At 49.5% G+C, this 13,876-nt stretch overlaps 1 protein-coding gene across 1 annotated transcript in view; it reads left to right on the top strand.

Moving 5' to 3' along the window:
* The window catches only part of POLQ (DNA polymerase theta), a 136,477-nt gene that overhangs the window by 72,229 nt on the left and 50,372 nt on the right, over positions 1-13,876 (top strand). Inside the window, exon 15 of the mRNA XM_048819242.2 lies at positions 962-1,205. Coding sequence (XP_048675199.2) covers positions 962-1,205 — 244 coding nt within the window. The remainder of the gene's footprint in view (positions 1-961; positions 1,206-13,876) is intronic.

Raw genomic sequence — 13,876 nt, 5'->3', positions numbered from 1 at the left:
TGGGCTGAGAGTATAGTTGGATAGGTTAACAATATTGCTAGGTGGGGTGAGGGAACCATTGCTGTGGCCCCTTGTAGCATGTGACTAGCCAGCCAGTGACTGAGCATAGTATGTTTATTTCAGAACAAAACATTACAGAGGAAACACAGCACAAGCCAATAGACAATCTATGCAACATGCTAAGCTTGCCAGGTGTCATCAGTTTGCAACATGGAGACCCCGATATGTTGCCAAAGTCCTTCAAATCCTTCCAAGAAGGTTTTGCCTTCTTAGTTATAGTTTCATGTCAGTTGGAGGATCAGAGAGGATCACTGACACAGTTCAGTCTTCCCCTTTATACCAAAAGTCCATTCTTTGTCTGCTGGGCCTCTTGAACCCAGTCTGAACTAGTATGTGCAGTTCTTCTCTGGAGTTGTTTGCCTGTCCTGGGAACTCCCACCCTGCTCTGTGGAGTTAAAATACCATCATTCGCTCACAAAGATGGATATCTAACTAATTATAGATAGATAGATAGATATAAAAATTTATGAATAATCTGTCTGTAATGTTTGGCACATATCTTTTGACGTTTCTGTGCTTCCAAGGTCTCACGTCTGTCAGTCTCTATTTAATTGCAATTTAATGTTAAGATAATAGAGTAGAAAGGGAGCAATGTTGTCATCTTAAAGAGTAGAACTTCTGTATTGGCAATTTCCTGATCAAATATTTCATACAGAGGCTATAGCTTGTTTCCTGGTTATACAGCATTTTTCTGACTGTAGCATAGGTCAAGACATTTAGCAACATAAGAGTATTATTATATTGGGGAATCAAGAATGCTGCCTGACTTGTAAAGAGATAATTTTTAGTTTAAATTATATTATTTTTGCATGTTCAAACTGATATTACAGAGGAAAATGGATCTAACTTTTTAGAATTGAAGTTAAATTAAGCCTAACAGAATGTAATTTTCATGTTCCAGGGATGGTAACAGTTTTCTCTAACCGTCTGGGATGGCACAACATGGAACAGTTGCTCTCCCAGTTCCAGAGTCGCCTCACCTTTGGTGTCCAGAGGGAGCTGTGTGACCTGGTTCGGGTATCTCTGCTGAATGCGCAGCATGCCAGAGCTCTTTATAATGCTGGCTTCATCACAGTGGCTGATCTTGCTAAAGGAAATACTGCTGAAGTGGAAACTGCCCTGAAGAATGCTGTACCATTCAAAAGGTGAGAGAGATCAACAAGTTGTCAACCTGGACACCTGTTTGAGTGCATTCTTTTCCACTATAAATGGAGTTAAGTTATTCAGTCTTGACTATATAGTTCCAAGAGTACTTCTAATGAATTAGAGCATGTGGTGGTTATAGGATGAGTTTGGGAGTCCTGAGTTCTGTTCCTTACTTTTCTTTTGACCCACTGTATAGCCTTGGGAAAGTCACTTTATCTGTCAGAGTACTGTATGTCTACACTGCACTAAAATATCTATCAGCTGGCTTGGGCTGTGGAGCTGAGTCTGGACTCTGGGACGCTTTCCACTTTTGGGGTTCCAGAGCCCAGGCTCCAGTCAAAGCCTAAATGTCTACACTGCAGTTTTATCGCCTCAGCCCTTAGTCGGCTGAGCCAGGCCAGTCACAGGTGTTTTATTGCAGTGTAGACTTACCCTCAGTGTCTGTTTCACCCCCTGTTGAACAGGGATGATACTTCTCTTCTCATCAGGAGTGTTCTAATTGATTAATCCTGTGTTGTAACAGTCTGAGATCCTTTACTAGTGTTATGTTAGAGAAAACTGCTAGTACAGAGTACTATTGTAAAGATTTAACTGGACAACTGTAAATTTGTGAGCTGGTTTGTCAGCAGAAGGAACGCCAACTAGAAACTTATAAATTAAATTTTGCATACCCAGTAAGAGCCGTATTAATTATGGAGGTGTCTGTACATTTCTTATTTAAATGCAAGTTGTCACTTGAAGAGGCTGCTAATTATTTTACTGGTGTAATTCCACTATGCTTTGTGGGGGTTTTGTGAAGTTTGTGCTTGAGGTACCTTTTTAAACTAAACCATTGGCCAAACTAACACTGTAATAAAGCAAAAGTTTCTGTCCATTCAAAAAGTAACCCATACGGCATGTCTACGCAGGTGAAGTAAGTTAAATCCCTGCAGAGAGCCTGTTCTCACACTCAAAACTGATATAGTTGTTAGGTGTTCCATTATAACATGAACATGGTTTCTTCTTCGAGTGATTGCTCATATTGATTCCAGTTAGGTGTGTGCGCGCTGTGTGCACAGTTGTCGGAAAGTTTTTCCCCTAGCAGCACCCTATGGTTGGCTGTGGAGCCCCCTGGAGTGGCGCCTTCATGGCGCTCAATATATGAGCCTGCTTACACGGTGCCTCCTCAGTTCCTTCTTACCACCAGTGACGGTCGTTGGAACTGTGGTGACTCGCTCTCCTCGTTTTCCCTAGCTTTTAGTTTAGTTCACAGTTATTCCTAGCCTCGTTAAGTTTAATTTTAGTGTTTTCGGTTACAGCAGATGATTGTTGGGGGTGGGGAGGGTCTTCCCTTTCACCCCGACTGTGTTCCCCTTTGGGACTTGGGTTATGCCTAAATCCCAAGGGTTCAAATCCTGCAAGTATTGCAATAAGCCCGTGCCAACGGGCGACCACCCGCACGATGCTTGCTTAGTGTCTGGGGGAAGCACACTAAATGGACAAATGCAGGATTTGTAAAGGGTTTTGCCCCAGACCAAAAAAGGAGGGAGACTTTTGCCTCAAGCAGCTCCTTATGGAGGCAGCACTTAGACTGCAACCTACATCGGCATGGCAAGACCCGGCACCTAGCTTATCGGTGCGCAGCGCCCCGGCGTCAGTGGTAGAAGTGGCACCATGGAAGGACTCTGGGAGAGACCTGTGGCATTCCCATTTCCTGATGCAGAAGCAGCACTGGAAGCAGGGGAGGAATGGATCTCTGACTCAGAGACCCACCCCTTTGGAGCCAGCCAATGGGGTGTGTCCTAGAGAAGAGCACCCGGGGCCAAAGACTTTGGAGCCGGCACCACCAACTTCGGCCCCACAAAGGGGGACCATCGAGTCCGGTGCCATTGGACTCCTCAAGCCAGGTCATTGAGGAGATGGAATTGCCGTCCACCCTGGACACCTTTGAGGCCATGAGGGACCTCATTGCCATAATGGCACTGCAGTCCCCGGTCCTTCAAGTCAAGCCTCCAGTACTGCAATGTGTGGCACCGTCTCGAGGCAAACTGGCAATGCTCCATCCCTCAGCACCGCTCCTCAGAGTCTTGGCGCAGTCACACTTGCAGCGCTGCTCCAGGTTGCGCTAGCCCTCCCAATCGTGACTCCAATCCTCACACCAATTCCCCATTGTGCAGCACGTCCCGCTTCCGGCACCAGTCATCCCAGCACTGGTCCGCATCCCCGCACAAACCCTGATCATGGCACCGCTCTCCAGCCTCGCAGCGCCGCTCAGTGCCGCCCTGGCCATCACAGTCCCGATCCCCTTCTTCAGACTCGGAGACAGGGTCTAGATACTCAGAGCGGGGCCGGCTCTGGTCAGGCTGTGGAAGACCTGAGGTGGTGGCCTGTGCAGTGGCCACTTTGGACTATGTGGGTGTACCACCAGGCCCAGGGCACCCAATCCAAAGGTTCCTGTTTGGCGACCTCTGAACCACGGCTGCTGAAGGCATCAGCCAGTCGTCCCACCCCTAGGGGTGCTGAGGAGGTACTGGTCGCACTACATCCCCTGGAACTAACACCTGTTCCTGAGCCTGATCCAGGTGTGGATGGCCCTGACAGAGGCACGACAGGAGGCTCCTGGAGACCAAAAGGGTCAGGAGGACCCTGTTCCCCCATTAGCCTCCTCATCATCCTCCCCAGACGAGGTGATTGCAGGCACCTCCATCTCTGGACTACCCCCCATAGACAGCCATACCCGCCAGGACCACCGTCGCAGGGTGGCATGAAATATGGGCTTGCAGGCCGAGGAGGTGGTGGAGTTGGAGGACCTGATGGTCGACATACTGGCCCCGGAAGGCCCATCGAGGGTGGCTCTACCCGTCATCAAGACCATACAGGCCAGTGCCAAGACTTGGAGGTGAGGAAGGTGATCAGGAAGAATCAACATGGATTCACCAAGGGCAAGTCATTCCTGACCAACCTGTTTGCCTTCTATGATGAGATAATTGGCTCTGTGGATATGCGGAAAATAGTGGATGTGATATATCTTGACTTTAGCAAAGCTTTTGATACCGTCTCCCACAGTATTCTTGCCAGCAAGTTAAAAAAGTTTGGATTGGATGAATGGACTATAAGGTGGATAGAGAGCTGGCTAGATTGTTGGGCTCAACAGCTAGTGATCAACGGCTCGATGTCTAGTTGGCAGCCGGTATCAAGCGGAGTGCCCCAGGGGTCAGTCCTGGGGCCAGTTTTGTTTTACATCTTTATTAATGATCTGGATGATGGGATTAATTGCACCCTCAGCAAGTTCACAGATGACACTGGGGGGAGAGGTAGATATGCTGGAGGGTAGGGATAGGGTCCAGAGTAACCTAGATAAATTGGAGGATTGGGCCAAAAGAAATCTGATGAGGTTCAACAAGGACAAGTGCAGAGTCCTACACTTAGGAAGGAAGAATCTCATGCACCCCTACAGGCTGGGGACTGGCTGGCTAAACAGCAGTTCTGCAGAAAAAGACCCGGGGATTACCATGGACGAGAAGCTGCATGAGAGTCAGCAGTGTGCTCTTGTTGCCGAGAAGGCTGTATTGGGCTGTATTAGTAGGAACATTGCCAGCAGATCGAGGGAAGTAATTATTCCCCTCTATTTGGCACTGGTGAGGCCATACCTGGAGTACTGTGTACAGTTTTGGTCCCCCCACTACAGAAGGGATGTGGACAAATTGGAGAGACTCCAGCCGAGGGTAACGAAAATGATAGGGAACTGGGGTACATGACTTAAGAGGAGAGACTGAGGGAAATGGGGTTATTTCGTCTGCAGAAGAGAAGAATGAGGGGGGATTTGATAGCAGCCTTCAGCTACCTGAAGGGGGGTTCCAAAGAGGATGGAGCTCTGCTGTTCTCAGTGGTGGCAGATGACACAACAAGGAGGAATGGTCTCAAGTTGCAGAGCAGGAGGTCTAGGCTGGATATTAGGAAAAACTATTTCACTAGGAGGGTGGTGAAGCACTGGAATGGGTTACCTAAGGAGGTGGTGGAATCTCCATTCTTAGAAGTTTTTAAGGCCCAGTTTGACAAAGCCCTGGCTGGGATGATTTAGTTGGTGTTGGTCCTGCTTTGATCAGGGGGTTGGACTAGATGACCCTAATATTCTGTGATTCTAAGACCATTTGGCAGACCCCGGCCTCCATCCCTCCCACCGCGAAGGGTGTTGAGAGGAACTATTTTGTCCCATCTCAGGGGTGCGAATAGCTCTTCACACACCACAGCTTTAGTCATTGGTGGTGGCTGCAGTAAATGAAAAGGAGAAGCAAAGACAACAAGCCCTAGCACCCAAGTCCAAGAATGCCAGGTGCTAGATTTATTGGGGCGCAAAGAGTATTCCACAAGGAGGTTGCAACTCAGGATTGCCAACCAGCAGGCAGTTCTGAGTAGATACAGCTTCAACTCCTGGAACTTGATGCTCAAGTTTAAGGAGCTGGTGCCAACAGAGTCCAGGGAGGAGTTTCGAGCGATAGAGGGGAGGGCAAGGCAGTGGCACGGACCTCTTTACAGGCCTTACTGGATGCTGCGGACTCAGCGGCACTCACCTTGTCCTCCGGTATTGCCATGAGGTGTAGCTCATGACTGCAGGCCTCGGGACTCCTGCCCAAGGTTCAACAGACCATGCAGGACCTGCCTTTTGATGGGGCAGGTCTGTTTGCGGAGCAGACTGACTCTAGGCTGCATAGCCTAAAGGACTCCAGGGCTACCATGAAATCCTTGGGTATGCACACCCCGGCAACCCAACATAAACATTTCAAGCCTCAGCAGAAGCAGCAAGGCTCCTATCCTCCTCAGCTAAGACTGGCCTTTTACAGGAGAAGGGGCAGGAATGGCAAATGAAAGCCTTCCCACGCCCAGCCTGGCCAGGGCCAGGGCCAGGGCCAGGGTCTGGGCCTGACTAAGCCATCATTGGGTTCCAAGCAGGCCTTTTGAAGGTGCGCCCAAGGATGGCGTGCCAGTCTCAACTCCGGATCCTTCCCCACCTTTCTTGAATTGTCTGTCCCACTTCTACTGTGCTTGGTCCCAAATAACTTCAGACCGCTGGGTTCTCCATATGGTAGAAGTGGGATATTCTCTCCAATTCTGCATCTACCCTCTTTCCCACCTCCCTTTTCCCATCCCTCTTCAGGGACCCTTCCCACAAGCAACTCCTTATCCAGGAGGCGTGGGTGCTCCTTGCCATTGGAGCAGTGGAGGAGGTTCCTCAGGAACTCTGGGGAAAGGGAATCTATTCCCAATACTCCCTAATCCCCAAAGCCAAGGAAGGTCTCAGATCCATTCTAGATCTGCGAGGACTCAACAAGTTCATGGTAAAGTTGAAGTTCCGCATGGTCTCCCTGGGCACAAATATTCCTTCTCTGGATCCGGGAGACTAGATCCGCCCTCGAGATGAAAGATACATACTTCCATATAGCTATTCGGCCTGCACACAGGCGATTCTTACGGTTCGTGGTCGACCACAAACTATCAATTTACGGCCCTTTCATTTGGCCTTTCAACAGCCCCCCATGTGTTCACCAAGCGCATGTCGGTCAATGCAGGCGCAGGTAAACTCCTTCTTCAACGACTGGCTGCTTTGGGGCCGCACCAGGGGGCAGGTGGAGTCTCAAGTCTGATTGGTCAGATCCACATTCGAGAGAATGGTTCTCCTCCTCAATTTGAGCAAGTCAACCTTGGCACTGACCCAAAGAATAGAATTCATTGGAGCAGTGTTGGACTTGGTTCAGGCAAGATCACTTTTGCCAGAGTCCTGATTCCAAGCCTCTGACAATACCCGACCATCACAGTAAGGGGATGCCTGTGTCTCCTCGGCCGCATGGCAGCCTGCACTTACGTGACTTGGCATTCCAGACTGAGGCTCAGGCCTCTACAGGCGTGCCTCGCTTCGGCCTATCGCCCAGGATGCAACAGTCTGAATTCAGTGGTCCCGGTCCCGGAGCAGGTGCTCGAGTCAGTGGTGGCTTGATCCTCGGATAGTGTGCAAAGGAGTCCCCTTCAACAGCCCTCAGCCCTCCTTGTCCCTAGTAATGGATGCGTCACCTCTGGGATGGGGAGCGTGTTTGGGAGACCTCCAAATGCACGGCCTTTGGTCGCAGGATGAGCTCTCCCTACATATCAACATCAAGGAGCTGAGGACAGTGCCACTAGCATGCCAGACCTTTCAGGCCTGACTACAAAGTCAGTGCTTAGCAGTTCTGATGGACAACACCACTGACCTGTTTTACATCAACAAGCAGGATAGAGCCCGATCCTCTCCTCTATGTCGGGAAGTCCTCCAGCTGTGGGAGTTCTGCATAGCCCGCTCCATTCACCTGGAAGCATCCTATCTACCAGGAGTTCAGAACGCACTGGCGGACCACCTCAGCAGGTCCTTCCGCAATCACGAGTGGTCCATCTGGCCAGATGTCATACACTTCATCTTCCAAAGGTTGGGGTTTCCCCAGGTCGATCTGTTCGCCACCCAGAGCAACAGAAAGTGCCTGATGTTCTGCTCCTTCCAGAAACAGAGCCTGGGCTCAATCACACATTTCTGCTACTGTGGAGAGGCCGCCTACTCTATGCCTTTTCTCTCTCGTGCACAAGGTTCTACTCAAGGTCCGCTGGGATGGGGCACAGATAATTGTGGTGGCACCAATGTGGCCTTGACAACATTGGTACACCATACTCCTGGAACTGTCAGTGGACACCCCAATCACGTTGCCTCTCCTTCCCGACCTGATCACTCAGGACCATGGTCATCTGCATCACCCCGACCTGCAGTCCCTCCACCTCATGGCTTGGAAGCTTCATGGCTGAACCCCATGGAGCTTCTGTGCTCAGAACAGGTAAGGGAGGTCCTAGTCGGCTGCAGGAAGCCCTCCACTAGAGCCACATACCTAGCAAAGTGAAAAAGATGTACTTGTTGGTGTGACCAGTGTCATACACCCCCTCTCCAGGCACCTATTCTTCTTATCTTAGAGTACCTTCTGCGCCTGAAACAGCAAGGCCTGGCAGCGTCCTTCCTAAAGGTATGCCTCGCTACTATCTCGGCTTTCTGCCAGGGAGTGTCTGGACACTCCATCTTCGCCAACCCTATTGTTGATAGTTGTTCACAGTTGTTCGTAGCTGTGGCAGACTGGATGAAAGGACTCCTGGTGTCGTCTCAAAAAATATCTTCCTGGATCATGTCATGCATCCGCACGTCCTAAGAGCTGGCCAAAATACCAGCCCCGGCTCTTACGGCACACTCCACAAGGGCTCAGGCCTCATCTGCTCTGTTCCTGGCCCAGGTCCCACTACAAGAAATCTGCAGGGCAGCAACTTGGTCCTCAGTAGATATGTTCACATCTCATTACACCATCGTCCAGCATGCCAGAGATGATGCAGCTTTCGGCGGAGCAGTGCTACAATCAGCGTTTCCTTAACTCCGACCCCACTGCCTAGGTAAGGCTTGGAAGTCACCTAATTGGAATTGATATGAGCAATCACTTGAAGAAAAAACGGTTTCTCACCTTCTTGTAACTGTTGTTCTTCGAGATGTGTTGCTCATATCCATTCCAAACCCACCTGCCTTCCCCTCTGTCGGTGTAACTGGCAAGAAGGAACTGAGGAGGTGCCAGGTCGGCAGGGTCATATATTGAGCGCCATGAAGGTGCCACTCCAGGGGGCTCCACAGCCGACCTGACTGGTGCTGCTAGGGGAAAAACTTTCTGACAACTCGGCACGCGCACCCCTAATTGGAATGGATATGAGCAACACATCTCGAAGAACAACAGTTATGAGAAGGTAAGTAACTGGTTTTTACCCGCAGTTTCTCTAAAGTTTGTATGAACTACATCAAAGGAAAATTATATTGGTGGCTTTGATCCACTTCCTAGTAAACAGCTGTCCCTATGAAAAAATCCTAATTGTTCACCTTGAGCTCCTTTGTGCATAGCACTCATTTAAATTAATGGTCACTCCCCACATAGTGGGCTTTCAGGACTGTGCTAATTGTGAGCTGACATAGTAGAACAATGTTAGGGGGTTTATTCCTTCACCCACTTACTTCTCTGGTCCTTCTCGCATGAACAGAGAGGAGCAATACCTGAAGTCCAAAGGTGCAAACAGTTCAATGTTTATTGGGGTGAACTTCTAGCAAGCATGATTCCAGTTTCCTTCCTTAGTGTCCCCCTTTCCAGCTCTGACACCACAGAGCCTTACCTGTGTCCCTGTTCCCATTTCCCCCCCTTGGCAAAACATTATTCCAATTTCCCCACCCCCATTCCGTTCCCATTCCCTCCCTTAGCAAAACATGATTCCAATTCCCCACCCCCATTCCCTGTTCCCATTTCCCTCCCCTTACTTCCTGAGTGACTGCAGACTATATAGTAAAACTTGAGTTCTGCTTAGCTATAACTTAACCAATCATTTTCCTGAAATTTAACTAACCAATCCTAACATATTGTAACATGATTATGTAACCAATTATATCCCACCACCTTAATTAGTTTACACCCAGTAAAATTAATTATACAGCAGACAGAAACAATCACAGAACCAGACAGAGACCATGCAAATAAACAATAGCAAAGTGGGAACTATAATGACAAAACAATACAGAAGTGAGGATTTCACATCCCAGCTATTGATAAGTGAGTTCTTGCCAGACAGGATGCTATCAGACTAAGTTTCCTTTTACATCTTCTAGGCACTTCCCTTTCTCTGGAGGCAATAGGCATTATCAGGACAGGATTGTATTCCTAACAGCCCAATAGCACCTTATTTCAATGTGACAAGTTTGGAATGTGAGGATGTGACCCTTCGCTTCCCAGCTTATGGCTGCCTCCGCTGCTTAGCCAAGGGCCTTAGCCTAAGAACAGGGCCTCAGACTGTCACAGGGAGGGTATATCTACACTACGAAATTAGGTCGAATTTATAGAAGTCAGTTTTTTAGAAATCGGTTTTATATATTCGAATGTGTGTGTCCCCACAGAAAATGCTCTAAGTGCATTAAGTGCATTAACTCGGCGGAGTGCTTCCACAGTACCGAGGCTAGAGTCGACTTCCGGAGCGTTGCACTGTGGGGCGCTATCCCACAGTTCCCGCAGTCTCCGCTGCCCATTGGAATTCTGGGTTGAGATCCCAATGCTTGATCGGGCTAAAACATTGTCGCGGGTGGTTCTGGGTACATATCGTCAGGCCCCCGTTCCCTCCCTCCCTCTGTGAAAGCAAGGGCAGACAATCGTTTTGCGCCTTTTTTCCTGAGTTACCTGTGCAGAAGCCATACCACGGCAAGCATGGAACCCGCTCAGCTCACTGTCACCGTATGTCTCCTGGGTGCTGGCAGATGTGGTACTGCGTTGCTACACAGTAGCAGCAACCCATTGCCTCGTGGCAGCAGACGGTACAATACGACTGGTAGCCATCATCGTCATGTCCGAGGTGTTCCTGGCCATGTCGGCCAGGAGCGCTTGGGCAGACACGGGCGCAGGGACTAAATTTGGAGTGACTTGACCAGGTCATTCTCTTTAGTCCTGCAGTCGGTCCTATTGTACCATCTTATGGTGAGCAGGCAGGTGATAGGGATTGCTAGCAGTCGTACTGTACCATCTTCTGCCAGGCAGGCAAGAGATGAGGATGGCTAGCAGTCCTACTGCACCGTCTTCTGCCGAGCAGCCATGAGATGTGGATGGCTTGCAGTCCTTCTGCACCCTCTGCTGCCAGCCAAAGATGTAAAAGATAGATGGAGTGGATCAAAACAAGAAATAGACCAGATTTGTTTTGTACTCATTTGCTTCCCCCCCCTCCCCTGTCTAGGAGACTTATTCCTCTAGGTCACACTGCAGTCACTCACAGAGAAGGTGCAGCGAGGTAAATCTAGCCATGTATCAGTCAGAGGCCAGACTAACCTCCTTGTTCCAATAAGAACAATTACTTAGGTGCACCATTTCTTATTGGAACCCTCCGTGAAGTCCTGCCTGAAATACTCCTTGATGTAAAGCCACCCCCTTTGTTGATGTTAGCTCCCTGAAGCCAACCCTGTAAGCCGTGTCGTCAGTCGCCCCTCCCTCTGTCAGAGCAACGGCAGACAATCGTTCCGCGCCTTTTTTCTGTGCGGACGCCATACCAAGGCAAGCATGGAGGCCGCTCAGCTCACTTTGGCAATTAGGAGCACATTAAACACCACACGCATTATCCAGCAGTATATGCAGCACCAGAACCTGGCAGAGCGATACCGGTGAGGAGGCAACGTCAGCGCGGTCACGTGAGTGATCAGGACATGGACACAGATTTCTCTGAAAGCATGGGCTCTGCCAGTGCATGCATCATGATGCTAATGGGGCAGGTTCATGCTGTGGAATGCCGATTCTGGGCTCGGGAAACAAGCACAGACTGGTGGGACCACATAGTGTTGCAGGTATGGGACGATTCCCAGTGGCTGCGAAACTTTTGCATGCGTAAGTGCACTTTCATGGAACTTTTTGACTTGCTTTCCCCTGCCCTGAAGCGCATGAATACCAAGATGAGAGCAGCCTTCACAGTTGAGAAGCAAGTGGCGATAGCCCTGTGGAAGCTTGCAACGCCAGACAGCTACCGGTCAGTTAGGAATCAATTTGGAGTGGGCAAATCTACTGTGGGGGCTGCTGTGATGCAAGTAGCCCACGCAATCAAAGATCTGCTGATATCAAGGGTAGTGACCCTGGGAAATGTGCAGGTCATAGTGGATGGCTTTGCTGCAGTGGGATTCCCTAACTGTGGTGGGGCCATAGACGGAACCCATATCCCTATCTTGGCACCGGAGCACCAAGCCGGCGAGTACATAAACCGAAAAGGGTACTTTTCAATAGTTCTGCAAGCTCTGGTGGATCACAAGGGGCGTTTCACCAATATCAACGTGGGATGGCCGGGAAAGGTAGATGACGCTCACATCTTCAGGAACTCTGGTCAGTTTCAAAAGCTGCAGGAATGGACTTTATTCCCAGATCAGAAAATAACTGTTGGGGACGTTGAAATGCCTATATGTATCCTTGGGGACCCAGCCTACCCCTTAATGCCATGGCTCATGAAGCCGTACACAGGCAGCCTGGACAGTAGTCAGAAGCTGTTCAACTACAGACTGAGCAAGTGCAGAATGTGCATTTGGACGTTTAAAGGCGCGCTGGCACAGTTTACTGACTCGCTTAGACCTCAGTGAAACTAATATTCCCACTGTTATTACTGCTTGCTGTGCGCTCCACAATATCTGTGAGAGTAAGGGGGAGACATTTATGGCGGGGTGGGAGGTTGAGGCAAATCACACAGACACCAGGGCGGTTAGAAGAGCACAGGAGGGCGCAGTACGTATCAGAGAAGCTTTGAAAACCAGTTTCATGACTGGCCAGGCTACGGTTTGAAAGTTCTGTTTGTTTCTCCTTGATGAAACCCCCCGCCGCTTGGTTCACTCTACTTCCCTGTAAGCTAACCACCCTCTCCTCCTCCCTTTGATCACCGCTTGCAGAGGCAATAAAGTCATTGTTGCTTCACATTCATGCATTCTTTATTCATTCATCACACAAATAGGAGGATGACTACCAAGGTAGCCCAGGAGGGGTGGTGGAGGAGGGAAGGAAAATGCCACACAGCACTTTAAAAGTTTACAACTTTAAAATTTATTGAATGCCAGCCTTCTGTTTTTTGGGCAATCCTCTGTGGTGGAGTGGCTGGTTGGCTGGAGGCCCCCCCACTGCGTTCTTGGGCGTCTGGGTGTGGAGGCTATGGAACTTGGGGAGGAGGGCAGTTGGTTACGCAGGGGCTGTAGTGGCAGTCTGTGCTCCAGCTGCCTTCGCTGCAGCTCAACCATACACTGGAGCATACTGGTTTGATCCTCCAGCAGCCTCAGCATTGAATCCTGCCTCCTCTCATCACGCTGCCACCACATTTGAGCTTCAGCCCGCCACCTCTCCTCCCAGTCATTTTGTGCTTTCCTGCACTCTGACATTATTTGCCTCCACGCATTCGTCTGTGCTCTGTCAGTGTGGGAGGACAGCATGAGCTCAGAGAACATTTCATCTCGAGTGCGTTTTTTTTTCTTTCTAATCTTCACTAGCCTCTGGGAAGGAGAAGATCCTGTGATCATTGAAACACATGCAGCTGGTGGAGAAAAAAAAAAAGGGACAGCGGTATTTAAAAAGACACATTTTATAAAACAGTGGCTACAGTCTTTCAGGGTAAACCTTGCTGTTAACATTACATATATAGCACATGTGCTTTCGTTACAAGGTCGCATTTTGCCTCCCCCCACCGCGTGGCTACCCCCTCAACCCTCCCCCCTCCCCGTGGCTAACAGCGGGGAACATTTCTGTTCAGCCACAGGCAAACAGCCCAGCAGGAATGGGCTCCTCTGAGTGTCCCCTGAAGAAAAGCACCCTATTTCAACCAGGTGACCATGAATGATATCTCACTCTCCTGAGGATAACACAGAGAGATAAAGAACGAATGTTGTTTGAACGCCAGCAAACATACACTGCAATGCTTTGTTGTACAATGATGCCCGAGTACGTGTTACTGGCCTGGAATGGTAAAGTGTCCTACCATGAAGGACGCAATAAGGCTGCCCTCCCCAGAAACCTTTTGCAAAGGCTTTGGGAGTACATCCAGGAGAGCCGCGAATGCCAGGGCAAAGTAATCCTTTCACATGCTTGCTTTTAAACCACGTATAGTATTT

This window comes from Caretta caretta, chromosome 1, assembly GCF_965140235.1.
Source record: "Caretta caretta isolate rCarCar2 chromosome 1, rCarCar1.hap1, whole genome shotgun sequence".
NCBI lineage: Eukaryota > Metazoa > Chordata > Testudines > Cheloniidae > Caretta > Caretta caretta.
This window is presented reverse-complemented; position numbering and strand designations above follow the sequence as displayed.